Consider the following 23,046-nt stretch of genomic DNA (forward strand, 5'->3'; position numbering starts at 1 on the left):
CCTAACCAGCACCGCAACCTCGTCCTAACGTAACGTAACGTAACGTAACGTAACGTAACCTAACCTAACCAAACCTAACCTAACCTAACCTAACCAGCACCGCAACCCCCACTCCTAACCCAACCTTAACCTAACCTAACCAGCACCGCAACCTCGTTCCAACGTAACGTAACGTAACGTAACGTAACGTAACCTAACCTAACCAAACCCAACCTAACCTAACCTAACCAGCATCGCAACCCTCACCCTAACCCAACCTAACTCTAACCCAACCAGCACCGCAACCTCGCCCTAACGTAACGTAACGTAACGTAAACGTAACGTAACGTAACTCCAACCTAACCAAACCAATAACCTAACCTAACCCAATCAGCACCGCACCTCACTCCTAACCTAACCTAACCCAACCTAACCAGCACCGCAACCTCGCTCCTAACGTAACGTAACGTAACGTAACGTAACGTAACCCAACCAACCAAACCTAACCCAACCTAACCTAACTCAGCACCGCAACCTCACCAACCTAACCTAACCTAACTCCAACCAGCACCGCAACCTCGCTCCTAACGTAACGTAACGTAACGTAACGTAACGTAACCAAACCCAACCAAACCTAACTTAACCTAAGATAACCAGCACCGCAACCCTCACTCCTAACTCAACCTAACCTAACCAACCAGCACCGCAACCTCGCTCTAACGTAACGTAACGTAACGTAACGTAACGTAACCAACCCAACCAAACCTAACCCAACCTAAGATAACCGAACCGCAACCCTCTCCTAACGTAACCGACTTATTAGGGAACCTCGTCTTGCTAATGGTGACTTTTGTAGGTAGGAAACCACTTACCATTGGTTGAATTTGATGCCTCTCTCTCTCTCGGCATCTTGTAATCAGATTAAATTTCTCACTCTAACTCTCTTTTTCTCTCTATCTGTCTTTTCTTTGCATTCTCTGCTCTCACTCTCTCTATATCCTTGTCTAATTTCTCTATTTGTACACTTACACACTCTCTCTCTCTTGTACATTCTCTTACATTCACAGCACGAAAATATGAATGAAGATTTATCAACAGTAAAATGAAAATTAGTCTTTTTGCCGACAGCTCAAAACACCCCCCCTAGTTACTACCCCCAGCTGAGAGTTAACATCCAGCAGCCAACCACCACCCAGAGCTGAGAACATGGGGTCACATCACGAGCTGAGAACATGGGGTCACATCACTGGCTGAGAACATGGGATCACATCACGAGCTGAGAACATGGGGTCACATCACGAGCTGAAAACAAGGGTCACATCACCATGACACGACCTAGTGTGACCACTTGGGTTACCTTCCTAAATTGGGTGGAAAGGGGGTGGGTAGGCTGTCAGAGTGGAACTTTTTTCTTTATAAAAACTGGTTGGTGATGAGAGAGAGAGAGAGTGACAGTAGTACAGAACCCGTCCGTGGACCTTAGCCTGCTGATCAATACAAGCGTTCCCTCCTCCTGCCTCCCTGCCCGCCTACAACTGGGAGGATGGTAGTAGCTGTGCCACAGGTTTATGAATGTGCAGCCTCCCAGATACCATCTCCCAGCCTGGTGTCTCTACCAAATTGATTTTATGTAAGGCATCGCGTCCTGTTCATAGACGGTGGTGAATTCCATGTTGGGTAGAGGCCGGAGGGAGACGCCGGGCGACATGGTGAACAAGAATTTGGGGGCCATCTCATTTGCATATATACTGAAATTTTTTCTTCACTTGACTGTGGTGTGTTCAGTGTTGCTCTCATATTTTATTATTACACCATCTTTTTTACTTGGTGTATTTTGGTTTTTATGATTGGTGGTGAGCCTTGGGGGGTTGTGTGTATGATTGGTGGTGAGCCTTGGGGGTTGTGTGTATGATTGGTGGTGAGCCTTGGGGGTTGTGTGTATGATTGGTGGTGAGCCTGGGGGGTTGTGTGTATGATTGGTGGTGAGCCTTGGGGGGCGGTTGTGTGTGTATGATTGTGGTGAGCCTTGGGGGCGTTGTGTGTATGAGAGGTGGTGAGCCTTGGGGGGTTTGTGTGTATGATGGTGAGAGCCTTGGGGGGCTTGTGTGTATGATTGGTGGTGAGCCTTGGGGGTTGTATGTATGATTGGTGGTGAGCCTTGGGGGTTGTGTGTATGATTGGTGGTGAGCCTTGGGGGGTTGTGTGTATGATTTGGAGGTGAACCTTGGGGGGTTGTGTGTATGATTGGTGGTGAGCCTTGGGGGGTTGTGTGTATGAGTAGTGGGGAGGTGAGCCTTGGGGGTTGTGTGTATGATTGGTGGTGAGCCTTGGGGTGGTTGTGTGTATGATTGGTGGTGAGCCTTGGGGGTGGTTGTGTGTATGATCAGTGGTGAGCCTTGGGGGTGGTTGTGTGTATGATTGGTGGTGAGCCTTGGGGGGTTGTGTGTATGATTGGTGGTGAGCCTTGGGGGGGGGTTGTGTGTATGATTGGTGGTGAGCCTTGGGGCGGTTGTGTGTATGATTGGTGGTGAGCCTTGGGGGGGTTGTGTGTATGATTGGTGGTGAGCCTTGGGGGGTTGTGTATGATTGGTGGTAGCCTTGGGGGTTTGTGTATGATTGGTGTGAGCCTTGGGGGTTGTGTGTATGATTGGTGGTGAGCCTTGGGGGTTGTGTGTGTATGATGGTGGTGAGCTTTGGGGGAGGTTGTGTGTATGATTGGTGGTGAGCCTTGGGGGTTGTGTGTGGATTGGTGGTGAGGCCTTGGGGTTGTGTGTATGATTGGTGGTGAGCCTTGGGGGGGGTTGTGTGTATGATTGGTGGTGAGCCTTGGGGGGCTGTGTGTATGATTGGTGGTGAGCCTTGGGGGGTTGTGTGTATGATTGGTGGTGAGCCTTGGGGGTTGTGTGTATGATTGGTGGTGAGCCTTGGGGTGGGTTGTGTGTATGATTGGTGGTGAGCCTTGGGGGTTGTGTGTATGATTGGTGGTGAGCCTTGGGGGGTTGTATGTATGATTGGTGGTGAGCCTTGGGGGTTGTGTGTATGATTGGTGGTGAGCCTTGGGAGGGTTGTGTGTAGCATTGGTGGTGAGCCTTGGGGGTTGTGCGTATGATTGGTGAGTGAGCTTGGGGGTTGTGTGTATGATTGGTGGGCAGCCTTGGGGCGGTTGTGTATGATTGGTGGTGAGCCTTGGGGGGGTTGTGTGTATGATTGGTGGTGAGCCTTGGGGGTTGTGTTTATGATTGGTGGTGAGCCTTTGGGAGGTTGTGTGTATGATTGGTGGTGAGCCTTGGGGGGGTTGTGTGTATGATTGGTGGTGAGCCTTGGGGGCGGTTATGTGTATGATTGGTGGTGAGCCTTGGGGGGCAGTTGTGTATGATTGGTGGTGAGCCTTGGGGGTTGTGTGTATGATTGGTGGTGAGCCTTGGGGGCAGTTTTGTGTATGATTGGTGGTGAGCCTTGGGGGGGTTGTGTGTATGATTGGTGGTGAGCCTTGGGGGGGCGGTTTTGTGTATGATTGGTGGTGAGCCTTGGGGGTTGTGTTTATGATTGGTGGTGAGCCTTGGGGGGGCGTTATGTGTATGATTGGTGGTGAGCCTTGGGGGCGGTTGTATGATTGGTGGCGAGCATGGGGGGTTGTGTGTATGATGATTGGTGAGCCTTGGGGGGCGTTTGTGTGTATGATTGGTGGTGAGCCTTGGGGGGGTTGTGTGTATGATTGGTGGTGAGCCTTGGGGCGGTTGTGTGTATGATGATTGTGGTGAGCCTTGGGGGGCGGTTGTGTGTATGATTGGTGGTGAGCCTTGGGGGGTTGTGTGTATGATTGGTGGTGAGCCTTGGGGGGGGTGTGTGTATGATTGGTGGTGAGCCTTGGGGGGTTGTGTGTATGATTGGTGGTGAGCCTTGGGGGCGGTTGTGTATGATTGGTGGTGAGCCTTGGGGGGGTTGTGTGTATGATTGGTGGTGAGCCTTGGGGGGTGTGTGTATGGTGGTGGTGAGCCTTGGGGCGGTTGTGTATGATTGGTGGTGAGCCTTGGGGGGTTGTGTGTATGATTGGTGGTGAGCCTTGGGGGTTGTGTGTATGATTGGTGGTGAGCCTTGGGGGGTTGTGTGTATGATTGGTGGTGAGCCTTGGGGTGATGTATATTGGTGGTGAGCCTTGGGGGTTGTGTGTATGATTGGTGGTGAGCCTTGGGGCGGTTGTGTGTATGATTGGTGGTGAGCCTTGGGGCGGTTGTGTGTATGATTGGTAGAGCCTTTGGGGGGTTGGTGTATGATTGGTGGTGAGCCTTGGGGGGTGTATGAGTGGTAGAGCCTTGGGGGGGGTGGTTGTATGATTGGTGTGGCCTTGGGGGGGTTGTGTGTATGATTGGTGGTTTTGGGGTTGTGTATGATTGGTGGTGAGCCTTGGGAGGGTTTGGGTGTATGATTGGTGATCTTGGGGGGGTGTGTGTATGATTGGTGGTGAGCCTGGGGGCGGTTGTGTATGATTGGTGGTGAGCCTTGGGGGTTGGTGTATGATTGTGGTGAGCCCTGGGGGGTTGTGTGTATGATTGGTGTGAGCCTTGGGGGCGGTTGTGTGTGTATGATTGGTGGTGAGCCTTGGAGGTTGTGTGATGATTGGTGGTGAGCCTGGGGTTGTGTGTATGATTGGTGTGAGCCTGGGGGGGTTGTGTGTGTATGATTGGTGTGACCTTGGGGGGTTGTGTATGATTGGTGGTATTGGGCGGTTGTGTGTATGATTGGTGAGCCCAGTGGCTGTATGATTGGTGGTGAGCCTTGGGGGGGGTTGTGTGTATGATTGGTGGTGAGCCTGGGGGGTTGTGTGTATGATTGGTGTGAACCCTTGGGGGTTGTGTGTATGATTGGTGGTGAGCCTTGGGGGCGGTTGTGTGTATGATTGTGATGAGCCTTGGGCTGTGTATGATTGGTGGTGAGCCTTGGGGGCGGTTGTATATGATTGGTGGTGAGCCTTGGGGGGTGGTTGTGGATGATTGAGAGCCTTGGGGGCGGGTTGTGTATGATTGGTGAGCCTGGGGGGTTGTGTATGATTGTGACCTGGGGCGGTGGTTGGTGAGCCTTGGGGGTTGTGTGTATGATGGGTGAGCCTTGGGGCGGTTTGTATGATTGGTGGTGAGCCTGGGGTGGGGGTTGGGTGTATGATTGGTGAGCCTTGGGGCGGTTGTATGATTGGTGGTGAGCCTTGGGTGGTTGTGTATGATTGGTGGTGCTTTGGGCTGTGTATGATTGGTGGTGAGCCTTTGGGAGGGTTGTGTATGATTGGGAGAACCTTGGGGGTTGTGTATGATTGTGGTGAGCCTGGGGGGGTTGTCTTATGATTTGTGGTGAGCCTTGGGGGGGGGGTTGTGTATGATTGGTGTTGGGGGGTTGTGTATGATTGGTGGTGAGCCTTGGGGGCGGTTGTGTATGATTGGTGGTGAGCCTTGGGGGAGCATGATTGGTGGGAGCCTTGGGGGTTGTCTGTATGATTGGTGGTGAGCCTAGTTGTGTATGATTGGTGGTGAGCCTTGGGGAGGTGTGTATGATTGGTGGTGAACCTTGGGGGTTGTGTATGATTGGTGAGCCTTGGGGGGTTGTGTATGATTGGTGAGCCTTGGGGTGTGATTGGAGCCTGGGGGTATGTATGATTGGTGGTGAGCCTGGGGATTGGTGAGCCTTGGGGGAGGTTATGAGATTGTGGTGAGCCTTGGGGGGCGGTTATTGTATGAGGTGAGCCTTGGGGTTGGTGTAATGATTGGTGATGAGCCTTTGGGGGGTTGTGTATGATTGGTGGTGAGCCTGGGGGCGGGTTATGATTGGTGGTGAGCCGGTGTGTATGATTTGAGAGCCTGGGGTTGTGTGTATGATTGGTGGTGAGCCTTGGGGTTGTGTATGATTGTTATTGTTCTCGACGCCATACTTTATCTCGCCTGAGGTGTTAACTATTCACACACACACACACACAACAAAACACACGTAACTGTACTCCTGAGGTTGTTAATAATCACTAAAGGAGAACCAAAACTACATAAACTTTACTTTTGGAGGATCACCTGAAGATTAGCACCCCATCTTATTCTACATGAAGACTAAACACCTAATGGTAACCTAACCAACTAAATGTATCCTCCAACCTAAGACCCAACCCAACCTGAACCCAACCTCCAACCCAACTAACCTAACCAATCCCAACCTAACCTATCCCATTTTAACCTAATATAATCTAACTCAACCCTTCTCAAGAGTAGGGTGTTTATCTAATCATCAGGTAAAAAACCCTGAGGTAGGGAGGGAAGGGGAGGGAAGGGGTGGGGTGGAGGGGAGGAAGGTGGGGTGGAGGGAGGAAGGTGGGGGTGGAGGAGGGGAGATTGGAGGAGGAAGGGAAGAGGAGGAAAGAGGTTGAGGGGAGTGGGGAAGGAGGAGGAGGGAAGGAGGAAAGAAGGAGGGAAGGGGTTGAAGGGAAGGGTTGGAGAAAGGAAAGGGGAGGGGAAGTGAGGGAAGAGGGTTGGAGGAAAGGGAAGGAAGGGGGGAGAAAGGGGGTATTTGCATACAGTCCGCTTTCTGATGGTAGAGGCTCCTCAGGGTCATCCACCAGGTTCCTCAGTGAGCTCGGACAAGTGAATCTCGGTGTTTACATAGCGCTGGGACGTGTGGTTCATGCCCTGAATATATGTCCCTGTTTATGTAATATGAAGGATTTGTTTGTTTATATATCGTCCGGAATATCATTAGGCCTGAATTTAAGTCGTATGAGACGCAGAGACGGCGAGTTTATGTCAAATGAGATGCGCAGTTCGTGTTCATTTTGTTTGATATGTTACGTTCTTGTGGGTATTACTGGAGACGTTGGTAGCTGTGTTTGTCATCTGAGATTACGTTTAAATTTTGCTTCCAGGTGTTCTCGAGTGTTTCTCTGGGTTCTTGGCACTGGTCTTGTATCTCGTTCTAGATCTCGCTGTGGTCTTGTAGTTGTTTCAGATCTCGCTGTGTGTCTCGTTCTAGATCTCGCTGTGTGTCTCGTTCTAGATCTCGCTGTGTATCTCGTTCTAGATCTCGCTGTGGTCTCGTAGTTGTTCCAGATATCGTTGTGGCCTTATTGTTGTTCTAGATTTAGCTTTAACTTTGTACCTCGTTCTAGATCTCGCTGTGGTCTCGATTCTCGTTCTAGATCTTGCATTGGCCTTGTATCTCGTTCTAGATCAACCCGTGGCTTTGTATCTCGTTCTAGACCTCGATGTGGCCTTGTATCTCGTCCTAGATCTCACTGTGGCCTCGTAGTTGTTTCAGATCAAGCTGTGGTCATGCATATCATTCTAGATCTCGCTGTGGTCTCGAATCTCGTTCTAGATCTTGCATTGGCCTTGTATCTCGTTCTAGATCTCGCTGTGGTCTCGAATCTCGTTCTAGATCTCGCATTGGCCTTGTATCTCGTTCTAGACTTCGATGTGGCCTTGCATCTCATTCTAGATCTCGCTGTAACCTCGCAACTCATGTCACATCTCGTTGTAGGTCCTCGAACGCTGTCACCAGTCCTCGCAGCGGTCTCGAGTATCCTCCGCAGTTCTTGTAGTGGCCTCCAGCGCGTCTCCAGATACCAGACCAGCCCTCGCAATGTACGTCAGAATACTGGAGGCTTCTCTTGTGTAACCCGGTAAGCAAAGAGCCGCCGCCGGGAAACAGGAACACACCAACACTGCTCCGGTACACGTGGAGGCGCTGTGATAGAGCTGCTGGGGAGACTGGGTATGGTTTAATGGCGTCTAAGGTGGCTTAAGGATGATCTGAGAGGAACTAGTGTGGTTTAATGGCATCTGGGTTAAGGTTCATCTGAGACGAACTTGCGTGGTTTAATGGCGTCTAAGGTGGCTTAAGGATGATCTGAGAGGAACTAGTGTGGTTTAATGGCATCTAGGAGAGTTTAAGGTTGATTGGAGAGGAACTATTGTGGTTTAATGGCTTCTAGGAAGGTCTAAGGTTGATCTGAGACGAACTTGCGTGGTTTAATGGCATCTAGGAGGGTTTAAGGTTGATTGGAGAGGAACTATTGTGGTTTAATGGCTTCTAGGAAGGTCTAAGGTTGATCTGAGACGAACTTGCGTGGTTTAATGGCTTCTAGGAGGGTTTAAGGTTGATTGGAGAGGAACTATTGTGGTTTAATGGCTTCTAGGAAGGTCTAAGGTTGATCTGAGAAGAACTAGTCTGGTTTAACGTGTAAAACGGGTTCAGAGATGGCACTGACGTCGTAGGTGTGGGAGAAAGACATATCTCAAAGGAGTACAAGGTGTATTTGCCGGCAGAGTGGGGAGGGGCTAGTGAGGCGAGGCGGAGCGGACATGTACAGGTGAGGTTTTTAGAAATGCACAGGAGGTCGCTGGGTTTCCTTTTGAGTAAGTCTGGCTACATTAAAGTTCGTCTGTTAGGCTAGGCACGTACTCTGTTATTCCATGGGGGGTCGGTCGGAGCGGCTACCCACCCACCCACCAACCCTGTGTTTTTCCCGGTGTCTGTGTGGGCCGAGTACCTGCTGGTGTACGTGTTACAGGTGAAGCTTCTTGGGGGAGGGGGCCGGGGGGGAGGGGAAGAGGGGGGGGGAGGGGGGAGGAGAAGCGCTTGAAGGGTAATATATCATGCAAAAAAAAAGGTGGGGTGAGAACTTGAGGTTTTGATAATAACAAACAAAACATTTGACAGAGCAACTTGAGGCCTTAATAATAACGAAGAGGTATTTTATGGAGTGCTAATGTGTTGAAAACCATAAGATTATAATTACGTATCACTTTAAAGTCTTAGAAACCACGAAACAAAATCATTTAAGGACCAGTGAACTAAATTTTCACTTGTTCTCATCCATTCTCGCCCGTTCCCACCCATTCTCGTCCGTTCTCACCCATTCTCGTCCGTTCCCACCCATTTTCGTCTGTTCTAACCCATTCTCGCTTGTTCTCACTCATTCTCGCTTGTTCTCGCCCATTCTCGGCCGTTCCCACCCATTATCGTCAGTTCTAACCCATTCTCGTCCGTTCCCACCCATTATCGTCAGTTCTAACCCATTCTCGTCCGTTCCCACCCATTCTCGTCTGTTCTAACACATCTTCGCTTGTTCTCATCCATTCTCGCCCGTTCCCACCCATTCTCGTTCGTTCCCATCCATTCTCGCTCGTTCTCACCCATTCTCGCTCGTTCTCACTCATTTGCTCCCACCCTGTGAATGTACACACGCCAACGGTCTGTACACACTCTTGACTCATTCATAATTATGCTAAGCCCATCCTTTACGTGACTGTGTGTGTGTGTGTGTGTGTGTGTTTGAGAGAGAGAGAGAGAGAGAGAGAGAGAGAGAGAGAGAGAGAGAGAGAGAGAGAGAGAGCGTGTGTGTGTGTGTGTGTGTGTGTCCAAGTATCACAACCATCAGAGAACCAAATAATTATAAAAGCTAAACAAACAGATGACAAACGACAGGAAGACAAAACAAAAGACGTTCAGATCCCAAGAACTTATAAACAAACTCTTCAGCCAACACCAGGACACACCAGATTCAGAAACTTAAAACTAATTTATTTCGCCCATTTAAAAGACGAGGAGGTCCAACTACAGCGTTATAATCTTAAAGGTAATTTTGATGCTATTTTGACAGTTATCTTTGTGTTGGAGGTTACGTATGAGGCAGCTGGAGACGTTCTCACGGTGAGCTAGTTAGAGGAAGGGGAAATATAAACGACGTGAATCCAGAGGCTGAGTTCAGTGATGAGTATTAGTCTCTCGTCGTGGGCCCAGACGTATACCGTAGTAGCTTAAGTTATCTTGCCTGGAGGTGGTCGAGGGAATGAAGAACTGGCAAGGTAATTTCTGGTGAGGATCTCGTCGCCTGGAGGAGGAAGAAGTCTGAGTGGTCTTTTCACCCGAGGAAGAGAGAGAGAGAGAGATAGAGAAGAGCTGATGAAATTCCGTAATTCCATTCTCATGTTTAAGGCACTTTTCTGAAGAATTCCCTCAAGACCAGAATCCTTTTAACCCTCATGCAAGAAGAACTGGCATTAACAATGAACCTTTTCCGTAGTGTAACGTCTTACTGTACTGATTAAAAGAGATTCTTAAAGATTTAGCCCCAGAACTGTAATATTTTTCTTGATTTTCACAACTTTTTTTTCATTTTCCTTGATTATTATAATTTCTTCTTGATTTCCACCATTAACCCTTTTCTTCATTTCCATTCGTTTTTTCTTCATTAACGACGGTACAGAAACACAAGTTTGGTTTACAAAATGATCCATTACAGCGTGCAGGAGGTTACAGGAGGAAGAAACCATGAGATAAGATTACAGTCTAGAATTACAGGTTAAAGTTACAGGACGACGTATTTATTAATTCAGTTACAGGGGATGTGAGACTGTGAGGCTGAACGACGAAAATCAACCCGTCATCTGATGTAAAATTTTGTACAAGGAAGACTGTACCCTTGATGGTAGGTGTGGGCAGGTGTGGGTTAGTGTGGGGTGTGTGGGTAAGTGTGGGGTGTGGATGAAAGTAGAGGGTGTGCTTGATTATAATGGTGTGGATGAGTATATAGTGTGAATCAGTGTGTGGGTGTGGATGAGTGTATGGTGTGGATGAGTATATAGTGTGAATCAGTGTGTGGGTGTGGATGAGTGTATGGTGTGGATGATTGTATAGTGTGAATCAGTGTGTGGGTGTGGATGAGTGTATGGTGTGGATGATTGTATAGTGTGAATCAGTGTGTGGGTGTGGATGAGTGTATGGTGTGAAACAGTATGCGGGTGTAGATGAGTGTATGGTGTGGATGAGTATATAGTGTGAATCAGTGTGCGGGTGTGGATGAGTGTATGGTGTGGATGAGTATATAGTGTGAATCAGTGTGTGGGTGAGTATATAGTGTGAATCAGTGTGTGGATGAGTATATAGTGTGAATCAGTGTGTGGGTGTGGATGAATGTATAGTGTGAAACAGTATGCGGGTGTAGATGAGTGTATGGTGTGGATGAGTATATAGTGTGAATCAGTCTACGGGAGTGAATAATTGTATAGTGTGAATCAATGTACGGGAGTGGATGAGTGTATAGTGTGAAACAGTATGCGGGTGTGGATGAGTGTATGGTGTGAATGATTGTATAGTGTGAATCAGTGTACGGGAGTGGATGAGTGTATAGTGTGAATCAGTGTGTGGATGAGTGTATAGTGTGAATCAGTGTACGGGAGTGGATGAGTGTATAGTGTGGATGATTGTGTGTGAATCAGTGTGCAGGGTGGATGAGTGTGTATAGTGTGAATCAGTGTGTGGATAGGTGTATAGTGTGAATCAGTGTGCAGGGGAGTGGATGAGTGTATAGTGTGGATGGTTGTATAGTGTGAATCAGTGTGCAGGGTGGATGATTGTATAGTGTGGAATCAGTGTGCAGGGAGTGGATGAGTGTATAGTGTGAATCAGTGTACGGGAGTGGATGATTGTATAGTGTGAATCAGTGTACGGGAGTGGATGAGTGTATAGTGTGAATCAGTGTACGGGAGTGGATGAGTGTATAGTGTGAATCAGTGTATGGGAGTGGATGAGTGTACGGTGTGGATGAGTGTTTAGTGTGAATCAGTGTACGGGAGTGGATGAGTACTTCACAGATGGAGAAATAAAATGTGTGAGAGAGAGAATAAAAAAGTATTCATTTTTCCCAACAAGGGGATCTCATGCACCTGACAGACTGCTGAGTTCGTTTCACCTGTGCTAACTAACATCGAGCACAACAATGTTAAAAATTAGTTTCCTTCACATAATTTCACATGATAGATGAATATTTTTACGTTATATACCAAGACGACTAATAGATATTTTACATTATATCAAATTCGCAACTTGAAATCACAATCAGAACCAAAAAAAAAACATTTTATATAAGGGTTTCCTCTTAGGTATGGTGTTATGAAATTTATTGGCAAGATTAGCGGTAAAAGCTTTTTAGAATTTAGCGGAACATAAGTCTTCGGGCGTTTTAACTGAACATATGTCTCTTGTATTTCAGCGCGATTCAGTATACGAGTTTTTGCTTTCAGCCGAGTACAGTATAAGCCATTTCCATTTTGTTATATTTTATTAGTTTAACAAAAATAATACCGAAATAAGTAAAAGGGATTTGGAAATGATAAAGAGTTGGAATGTTTATTATTCCGTCACTTACACCGTATGATGCTGATATTTTGGGAAATGAAAAGGTTTACGTTTTGATATTAGAATGGCATTGTACTGGTGGTGAAAGTTAGGTTAGGTTAGAGTTGGGTTGGGTTAGGTTAGGTTAGGTTAGGTTAGAGTTAGATTAGGTTAGAGTTAGGTTAGGTTAGGTTAGGTTAGAGTTGGGTTAGGTTAGAGTTAGGTTAGAGTTAGGTTAGAGTTAGATTAGGTTAGAGTTAGGTTAGAGTTAGGTTAGGTTAGGTTAGAGTTGGGTTAGGTTAGAGTTAGGTTAGGTTAGATTTGGGTTAGGTTAGGTTAGGTTAGGTTAGGTTAGGTTAGGTTAGGTTAGGTTAGGTTAGAGTTAGGTTTGGTTACTCCCTGAAGGAAAGAAAATACGTCGGACAGAAGTGCTGTTGGACATAAAAGAAATCGGACAAAACTTCTTCAAAAAATACTGGACAAAAGCATCATGGGAACAAATGTGACACAAACACAAAGGTCACATCAGAATATAAAAGAGAAAATAAAAATAATATAAAAAACAACAAAAATAAAAAGAGGATAAAAATATGAAAAGAGGAAAGAAAGAAAGAAAACAAAAAATCAAATAAAAACACGATTGCCAGACGACAATACTCATTACCCCCAGCCTTCCCTACCACCCTAAACCCCCTACCACCACCACCCACTCCACCCCCACCCACACCCTCTACCCATTCTCCCACCACCCCCACGTCCCCTACCACCCATTCCCTCACCACCCGCACCATTACCACTAGGACAACACACAGGAGAGACCTTCCCACTCATGAGCGGAGTCCCTCAGGGGAGCGTCCTCTCCCCCACCCTATATATTATCTACACAAGTGACACCCCGCCTCCCACTAGAATAGGTAACGAAGATATTATGTATGCAGACATCACTCAAATAACAACACATCAAGGAAAATCGCGAGCGTTACAGGCCGACAACACCAGGCGGGAATTAGAAAGGGTAAATAATTACGAAAAACAATGGAAAATCCAAACCAGTCTCCCAAAATTCACAGTGATACACTTATGCAGAAGGAAAACCCATCCATTAGTAGCCAATAATGCCCAGATTGAATACAAAAGCAGAGGCGCCCTCCTAGGCCTGCATATATCCACGACAGGTTACTCCCATCATGTCCACACCAGGAAGGAAAAAGCAAGAAGAGAGCTGAGAAAACTATACCGCTTTAAAGCACTTCCTGAGAAAATAAAACTTCGCCTGGTGACATCATTTATCACACCGATATTAACTTACCCAGCAATACCTCTTCATACTATGAGCACCACCCAAAAATTAAAATTACAGGTGGTCCAAAATGAAGCCCTAAGATTCGTCACAGGTGAAAGATACCCCTTCACCAGAACCACAGCCGAGATACATAGAGACCTGAGAAAGAAACCCATCAACCAGCAGCTGCACACCCTGGCCAGCAGAATCTGGCAAAAGATAGAACGATCAGAGCAAGAACTCCTTCAAAGACTCCCACCAGATAACGACAACAACCATACATGGTTCCCAAAAAGTTACCAAATCTCAAAAGGTCCGTTACCACCCCTGATCTACACGGCCAGGCAATAGACAACCTCCCTAGACCAGCATCTGCCAGTGGGGTCGGCGGAACATGAAATAAGGCCCTTAAAACACCCATATATGGGACAGGGTAGGATGTCTAGTGTCTGTACCGACAGACAATAACTAACCCATGACACAACCCTAACACACTATTAGCTTAGCTAGGCGGTCAGCCCGCCCTCTCTTACCTCCTCCTAAATTTGTTCAATTTCCGAACTATAACTTCCTTCCCCCACCTCTAATCTTCCTTCACCCTCCTGTCTCTATATAAAAAAAAATAAAAAATAAATAACACATCCTCTACCCATTCTCCCACCACCACCACACCCCCTACCACCAACACCACCACCACCACCCCCCCTACCACCAACACCACCACCATCACACCCTCCCCCAATCTCTCACCGACTTTACATAATACCAGAGGGGGAAAATACTAATCATAAAATATCCCAGGAAGGAAAAAAATAGGAAAATAAAATAGCAGGGAAAGGTAAAACAAAATGATGAAAAAAACGAGCAGACGGGAGGAAAAAAACAGACAGACAGTGACAGCGGGTAAAACTATTATGCGGGAATAGAATATTATTCGGGTGGGCAAAAAATATCACTCGAGAGGCCCCAATAAAATAATACTCCGGCAAAAAGTATCAGTCGAGAGGGCAAAAAGAGTATCAATCGGTCAGGCAAAAAAAAAAAATATATATATATCACTCGGACAAAAAGTATAAATCGGTCGGACAAAAAGTATAAATCGGTCGGACAAAAAGTATAAATCGGTCGGACAAAAAGTATCACACGAGTGGGCAGAAATGACTACTAAAGTGCCAAAGTGGGAAAAAAAAAGATGGCGAATTACCATATGAACACAGCGCTGGATATTGTGGTCATAATATTCTTCTCTCTCTCTCTCTCTCTCTCTCTCTCTCTCTCTCTCTCTCTCTCTCTCTCTCGTTCTCTCTTCCTAATCCTATTATTCTTCCTACTGTCTTCCCTCCTTGTCTTTATTTTCTCCTTCCGCCTTTCTTTTCCTCCTCCTTCTTTATTTTCCTCCTTCCTTCTTTTCTTCTTCTTTCTGCTCTATTATTTTTCTTCTTCTCTTTATTTTTTATTTCTTCTCTTCTTTTTTCTTCTTCTTTCTTTCTCTATTATTCCTCTATCAACCCTTCCCCTCTTCGTCTATCCCCTTTCTTCCTCTCTACGCTTATTGCTTTCTTCGATTCTCTCCTCTTCCCTTCCATCTCTCTCTTCTCTTCCATTATGTCTTTCCTTCTTTTCCTTCTACGCATTACAGTTCCCTTACCTTCTCTCATTTTTCCTTTTCCTTCTTCCCTTCCTCTAGTCTGTCTTTTATCTCTCCCCCCCTCCTTCCTCCCTCTCTTCCTTCCTTCATTTTCTCCTATCTCCTCTTCCTTCTCTCCCTCTCTATCTTACCTCCTCTTCTAGTCTCTCTAGTACCTACTTTTTCCTTTTTACTTCTACTACTTCTCTCTCTTCTTCTCCTTCCTTCTCTCCCCCTCCTCTTCCTCCTCTCTCTACTCCCTCTTCCTCCCCTCTCCTCTTCTTTCTTCACTCCCCTTCCCCCTCCTCTTCCTGCTCCCCTTCCCCCTCCCTCCTCCCTCACCACGTCAAGACAGACTTATTGTTAATTCTCTTTTGCGCTCCTTATACATTTAATTTCCGTACTATTTCTTATTTTCGCTTCCGATTGTATGATTCTGGAGAGGTTAGGTTAGGTGTTGAACTGATCATAATTCCATTCTCTTTTCTCATCTGATCATTATCGATGGCGACTCAGTTACTTAGATACTGTGTGCCAAGTAAACAACATGCGCAAGAACGAGACTAAGACGTAGTGCGCATTTAGAGATATACAACACTAAACGCATACATAGTGCCCAACAAGATACGACATACAGGTAGAAATATACACACCAGGTCGGGGGATCAAGGCAGAAGCAGATGTACATTCAGGAAAATTGCGTTTTAAATCTCCATAGGAAGGGTGGCGATCCTGTCAACACGGAGAGATACAGAGACTACGGGACTAAACCTTAGTTGATGACAATATGGACGAACCAGTCAGAGAGCTAAAAGTGATCAGACCGAGATAACTGTGAATTAATTAAATTTAAATTATTAAAACTTACATCAAACTAAACCAAAAACAAAATAATAAACCAAACCAAACCAAACCAAACCAAACCAAACCAAACCAAACCAAACCAACCAATCTAAACAAAAAAAATATTCAAACTAAATCCAAGTTAACTAAACCAAAAGTTAACCAAGCTGAATGGATACAAGGCTCGCTTTCCGTCCTATGGGTTGCTGGTTCGCACCCCAGTTCATCTTTCCAGTTTTAGGTATACCTTAAGTTATCTTGTTGTACGTTCCTTCTTAAATAACTCTCACACGTTCCTTACACGAACCCCGTAGAGCTGCACCACCTCTGGGTCATTCCCGTGTGCGTGTGATGAAACACGACAGTACAGTGCCACGTCTCTTCCGCCACTCGCCCTCCCTCGGGGTAACATCCTCTAGTGCCACACAAGTGAGATAAATTATAAAAATACAGATACTATAAACTACAATGGGCCAGAGAGAGAGAGAGAGAGAGAGAGAGAGAGAGAGAGAGAGAGAGAGACGCGTCATGGTACGGGCCCTGATGTGATATACAGGCCCCAATAACCAATACTAATACCTGGACACATTGCAAAACAAATATTTCCCGCACATCGGCAGGGAACCAACTTGCCAATTTATATTATCAATATCCCGGCGCTCACTGGCCTTAGTGCAAGGCAGCACCTGGGGAAAGGCTCCTACCCCGTCGTCCCCTACTTCAGTGCCTTCGTCGGTTCCCTCTGACCACAGGCTGTGAGGACGTCGCACCACATAGTTCACGCTCGCGGATAAATAGGACGATATGTCTTCGACGGAAAGGAATGAAAAGGTGAGAATTACAAGGGAGGTGGGCGGTGGATGATGGGTGGGTGGGGGAAGTGGGCGGGTGGTGGGAGAAGTGGACGGGTGGTGATGGGTGGGGAGGCAGCACAATGGTTGTGTGGGTGAGGTGTGTGTCCGTTCCCAGAGCATAACAATCCCAGTCCCTCGCCAGCACGCGCGCGCACGCACACACACACACACACACACACACACACACACACACACACACACACACACACACACACACCTGACCTCCCGAACATGATCGAGTTAACCTTCTTCAGTACCTACAGGTGTACCCTAAATGTTTAGTGCAGTAAATTACAGGTGTGATGCTAAGGTATTGTGTGATTGTTGAGATCTTACTATGTTCTTATGTGTTCTCCGTTTGTTCTTATGTTCCCCTTTATTATGTGTTCTCTCTTTATTCTTGTGCTCCCCCTGTTCTGTGATCTCCCTTTATTCTTGTGTTCCCCTTTGTTCTGTGTTCTCCCTTTGTTCGTGTGTTCTCCCTTTATTCTTGTGTTCCCCTTTGTTCTGTGTTCTCCCTTTGTTCGTGTGTTCTCCCTTTATTCTTGTGTTCTCTCTTTGTTACTGTGTTCCCCCTTTGTTTTCTCTTTTTTGTTCTCTTTATTCTATGTTCTTTATTTGTTATGCGATTTCCCTTTGATCTTGTGTTCTCCTTTTGAACTTTTGTTCTCTCTTTGTTCTGGCAGATGCACTTATCAGGACCCCTGACTTAATCCCATTAAACTACCATCAACAATTCAGTCATTTGGGGAATTTGGAAATACAGGTTAGCTTAGGTTAAGAACATAAGAACATAAGAATGGAGGAAACTGCAGCGGGCCTATTGGCCCATACTGGGAAGTCCCATTTACACCCATCCCCTATCGCTCATATTTCCATCCAACCTATGTTTGAAGCTATCCAGAGTATTCGAGTTAATGATGATGTTTGGTAACTTGTTCCACTCATCCACTACTCTATTTCCAAACCAATGTTTACTTATTTCGCGCCTAAATATAAATTTGTCTAATTTAAAACAATTGTTACAAGTTCGCTCCTGGTTGGATAGTTTGAGTGCCTTTGTTATATCACCTTTGTTTAGCCCTGACTTCCATTTATACACCTCGATCATATCGCCCCTCACTCTACGTCTCTCGAGGGAGTGCAGATTAAGATGCTTTAACCTGTCTCTGTACTCAAGGTTCCTAATGCCCGGGATTAGTCTTGTCATTCTTCTCTGAATTCTTTCTAGGGCTTCGATAACCATTCTGTAGTCCGGTGACCACAACTGAACTGCGTAATCCAAGTGAGGTCTCACAAGCTCAAGATATAGTTTCAGATTAACCTCGCTAGTCTTGTAACTAACACTCCTTTGTATGAACCCAAGTACTTTGTTGGCCTTGTTTCAAGCAAATACACATTGTTCAAGATCCCTACTTATTGTAACTCCTAAATCTTTCTCAAAGTCGGATTTCTCTATAACAACGTTGTTCATCTGGTATCCGGTTTCTCTGTTTGCATCGCCTAGATTAAGAACATTTGTCCATATCAAATTTCATCTGCCATTTTTCAGACCATTCGAATTGTTTTTTAGAACTTCCTATAGTTTTGAGGAGTCCACGTCAGATTTAATTATACGTCCTATTCTAGTGTCATCAGCAAATTTACTTATGTTGCTGTCTACGTCTATATCTATGTCGTTACGTGAGGTGAGGTGAGGTTAGGTTAGGTTTTAATAAAAGTAGAATTATTGGTAGATGTTGACATTTATAATGTTTATATTTATACTGTCTAACCACCGAGGTCTTTAAGTGGGTACCCTGAGTTAGATCCCATCATACAAGTCATCAACAATTATATATTGCGAGAGATACGCCTGTTGTGTTCTGACCTCGCTAGAGGAAAGGTCACGGCAGACTTAGCTTCCAGGGATTAATTGTCAGTAATGGCTAGTACTACTTGTGAGCAGGGCTGTGCCCTTCTGAGGGTCGACCTATAGGCCGAGTTAGTGAAGGTCAAGGACGAAAAATTGAAATTAAAGGAAGTGACAGCAATGATGAAGGAAGAAGACACGAGACAAGGAAAGCCCGTGTCTGACGAAGACACAGGCGAATGGAAGGTTGTGAGGAGAGGAACGACCAAACTGGTGGTAAGAAAAGACCCCAAGGAAACGACAACAGCTAAGTGTAAAATTTCCTTTAGTCCTTTGATTGACGAATTGGACGTTAGTATAGTCAGGGACAGAGCTGACGAGGAAGGTACAAAAACCTCAATGGTTGGTGATTCCCACGCACGGTACCTGGACAGAGCTTTTTGTGGTAAAAATAAAAATAGGATGAGGGGCTGTTTGCCAGGAGCTGGGGTGGGGGATATAGTTGACAGGATGGATAATATCTTGTCTGGTAATGGGAACAAACCAATAATCTGACCAATTATCTGCCTCAGTGCAGGAGGCAATGATATTGGTCGGTGTAGGAGTGAGGAGCTTCTTGATAAGTTCAAGACAGTTATAGAACGTATTAGGGTGAAGGGAGGGATCCCTATCATATGTGGTGGTGTCCTGCCTAGAAGAAGAGTTGGCAATGAATTGTTGTCAAGGGCAGTTGGTGTCAACGGCCGTCTTGACAGATATTGCAAGTCAATATCAGTCCTATTCATTGACAACTGGGACAACTTTTACGGCAGAAGGGACCTTTGTGCTAGCATTGCTAGGGATGGGGTACATACATCTGTCTAGGGATGGGGTGGCAACCCTGGCTGGCTCTCTCGAGAGGGCAGTTCAAAAGTTCTCGAAGTCTTTAAACTGCTAGGGGAACATATGAGCACGGGCATCGAGGAGATTGCAGTGGGAGTGGGTACACAAAATGAAAGGTTACAGAGAAATAGTGCGAGGAATGATGACAAAACTAAATTAGGCAGGGAGTTAAAACCGAAATGTGACAGAGGAAGGACTCGGATTACAACTAACGTAAATGTCTACTACACAAACAGTAGAAGTATGATAAACAAAATGGATGAAATCAGGGCGTTGGTATGTACCGAAAAAAATCGATATAATAGCATTCACCGAAACATGGATAAACGTACTCACGTGAGTTACTGTCGAATGCCAAATTGCAGGTTACAAATTATTCCATACCGATAGGCAGATTAGGAAAGGAGGCAGAGTAGCAATCTATGTTAGGGATAATCTAAAGTGTGAAATAAATAAGGAAATATAACTGAACTGAATACAGAAACAATTTGGATAGAATTAATCGATGGTAGGAAAAAATTAATCATAGGAGTAATATATCGACCACCTAATCTTGATAGAGTTAACGAACGAATTATTTGGGATGAAATACACAGGTTATTCAAACATAGCAAAGTCTGTATAGTAAGCAACTTTAACTTAAGTCAAATAGATTGGATCGACCTTACGGATAACTCTGAATCAGAGGATTTCCTTGAAACAGCTCAGGAGTGTTTCCTAAGTCAACATAGAGCCGAACCCACCCAGGGTAATAATCTTACTCGATTTAGTTCTGCCAAACAGAGAAAACCTCATTTGTAATGTCAAGGTAGGGAACGAACTAGCTAACAGCGATCAGAAAGAGGTAAGATTCAAATTAGAATTTAATGGCAGTCTCAAGGAAAATTCCAATAAAGTCCCAGATTTCAGAAGGGCAAACTTTGATAGTCTGAAAATGCAGCTGAGAGAAGGGGTATCGCGTTTGGAGATGGATTACATGACCTTACGTGAGGTCCCACAGAGAGCGATTTTATTTTACCTGGCGAGCTGACAACTATATCCTCACAAAATATGACAGTTGAGGATGACCTGATCACGAGATCTGAGGTTGACGAGTTCCACAACAATTTGAATAATAAGTTACTTAATGCACAAAGGCAGAACATACCATACAGAAAACTCAGGTCAAGCATCAATGACCCCAAATGGATAAATAATTATTTAAAGAATATTATTGGACAAAGGAAGGCTATAGGTAGGAGAATAAATCGTGGTGAAGTTTACCTCCGAGGCCAGTTAGGTTAAGACTGAGATAAGAAAAGCAAAGAGGAATAATGAACTGAAGGTAGCAAGGGAGGCGAAGACAAACCCCAAGGGATTCTTTCATATGTGTCAAACTAAAACACGAGAAAAGATTGGGCCAATACTGTCAGATACCGGCGAGCTAACTAAGAACAAAGGAGAAATGAGCAATAATCTGAATAATATTTTTTAACAGTTTTCACCACCGAAAATTTAAACATGATACCCGAGGCACCGACTATATTCAGAGAGAGTGAAGAAAATAGATTAAGCGAGATAGTAGTGACTAGTAACGATGTTAGTAAGCAAATAGACAAGCTAAAGCCTAATAAGTCTCCAGGTCCAATGAGATATATGTCAGAGTATTAAAGGAATGTAAGGAAGAGCTCAGTATGCCCATAGCATATTTATTTAACATGTCACTAAAAACGGGTGCAGTACCAGAATCCTGGAGGATAGCGAATGTAAAACCGATTTTCAAGAAGGGAGATAGATCACTTTCCTCTAACTGCTGTCTAATCAGTTTAACATCAATTGTAGGCAAATTGCTGGAAGCAATAATTTCAAACTATCCGAAATCACCTGGAGAAGCACAAGTTGATCAATGATTCCCAACATGGCTTCACAAGCGGGCGTTCATGTCTAAATAGTCTTTTAAAATTCTTTTCAGCTGTTTTCGAATCAGTGGACGACTGGCACTACTATGATGTGGTATATCTCGACTTTAGCAAAGTCTTCGACAGGGTCCCCCAAGAAAGACTAATAAAAAAGTGGAGGTTCATGGCATTGGAGGAGATACTCTAAAATGGATTAGGGCGTGGTTATAGGACAGGAAACAGCGAGTGAGCATTAACGGCAGTAAATCCGATTGGAGTGACGTCACTAGTGAAGTACCCCAAGGTTCAGTATTTGGACCATTATTATTTATTAAATACATAAACGACATAGATATCGGCGTAGACAGCAACATAAGTAAATTTGCTTATGACACTAAATTAGGGCGTATAATTAAACCTGTCGTGGACTCCGCAAAAGTATAAGAAGATCTAAAAAAATCGAATGGTCTGAGAAATGGCAGATGAAATTTAATGTGAACAAATGTTAATTACTTAGTCTAGGAGATGTAAATAGAGAAACCAGATATCAGATGAACAACGATATCATAGAAAAATCCGACTGTAAGAAAGATTTAAGAGTAATGACAAGTAGGGATCTTAAACCTAGTAAACAATGTGTATTTGCACGAAACGAGGCTATCAAAGTACTGAACTTGGGTTCATACAAAGGAGTGTTAGTTACAAGTCTAGCGAGGTTATCCTAAAAGTATATCTTGCTCTTGTGAGACCTCACTTGGATTACGCAGTTCAATTCTGGTCACCGTACTACAGAATGGATATAGAATCCCTAGAAAGAATTCAGAGGAGAATGACAAGACTAATCCCGGGCATTAGGAACCTTGAGTACAGACAGGTTAAAGCATCTTAATATGCACGCCCTCGAGAGACGTAGAATGAGGGACGATAAGATCGAGGTGGATAAATGGAAGTCAGGGCTAAACAAAGGTGATATCAAAGGTATTCAAACTATCCAACCAGGAACGAACTCGTAACAATGGTTTTAAATTAGACAAATTTTGATTTAGGCGCGAGATAGGTAAACACTGGTTTGGAAATAGAGTAGTGGATGAGTGGAACAAGTTACCAAATATCATCATTAACTCGAATACTCTGGATAGCTTCAAACACAGGTTGGATGGATATATGAGCGATAGGGGATGGGTGTAAACGGAACTGCCCAGTATGGACCAATAGGCCCGCTGCAGGTTCCTCCATTCTTATGTCTCATCTGTCTGTTATATATAGGTATAATGAAGGTGGTCTACAAGTCTGTTCTCATAAGGAAATATATATTTAACCTTCTTGAGAGGTAGAGGAGCACCCGATGGTACTGTTGTTCCATAGAAATAAGCTTATTGTTTAATAATTATTGTTTACCATTGTATACCTTTATTGTTTACCATTTTATACCACCGTCATCACCACTACTACTACCACCACCACTACTGCAAGCACCACTGCCCCAGCCGCGCTAAAGGTTGGGTGGACGGAGGTAGATGTGACCAACCAGGGTCTCATTAGCGGCCACATCAATACCCATTACTCAGATAGGTCAACATTGATTACCTATGACCTGTGATCGACCTGGTTAGTCTCAGTTCATCATCTCCCCCCCACCCCAACTCTCCCTCCCTCTCAGGTCTCTTACCCTACCTGTAGATACCTGGAATATATCTTCCGGG

At 45.1% G+C, this 23,046-nt stretch overlaps 1 protein-coding gene across 1 annotated transcript in view; it reads right to left on the minus strand.

The window, feature by feature from the left end:
* Positions 1–7,833: 7,833 nt before the first annotated feature.
* The window catches only part of LOC121869410, a 111,314-nt gene continuing 96,101 nt past the window's right edge, over positions 7,834–23,046 (minus strand). The window contains exons 5-6 of the mRNA XM_042370755.1: positions 9,024–9,178; positions 7,834–7,884 (exon numbers count right to left, since the gene is read on the minus strand). Of these exons, the coding sequence (XP_042226689.1) occupies positions 7,834–7,884; positions 9,024–9,178 (206 nt within the window). The remainder of the gene's footprint in view (positions 7,885–9,023; positions 9,179–23,046) is intronic.

Source organism: Homarus americanus, unplaced genomic scaffold (genome assembly GCF_018991925.1).
Source record: "Homarus americanus isolate GMGI-L3 unplaced genomic scaffold, GMGI_Hamer_2.0 scaffold25986, whole genome shotgun sequence".
Taxonomy (NCBI): domain Eukaryota; kingdom Metazoa; phylum Arthropoda; class Malacostraca; order Decapoda; family Nephropidae; genus Homarus; species Homarus americanus.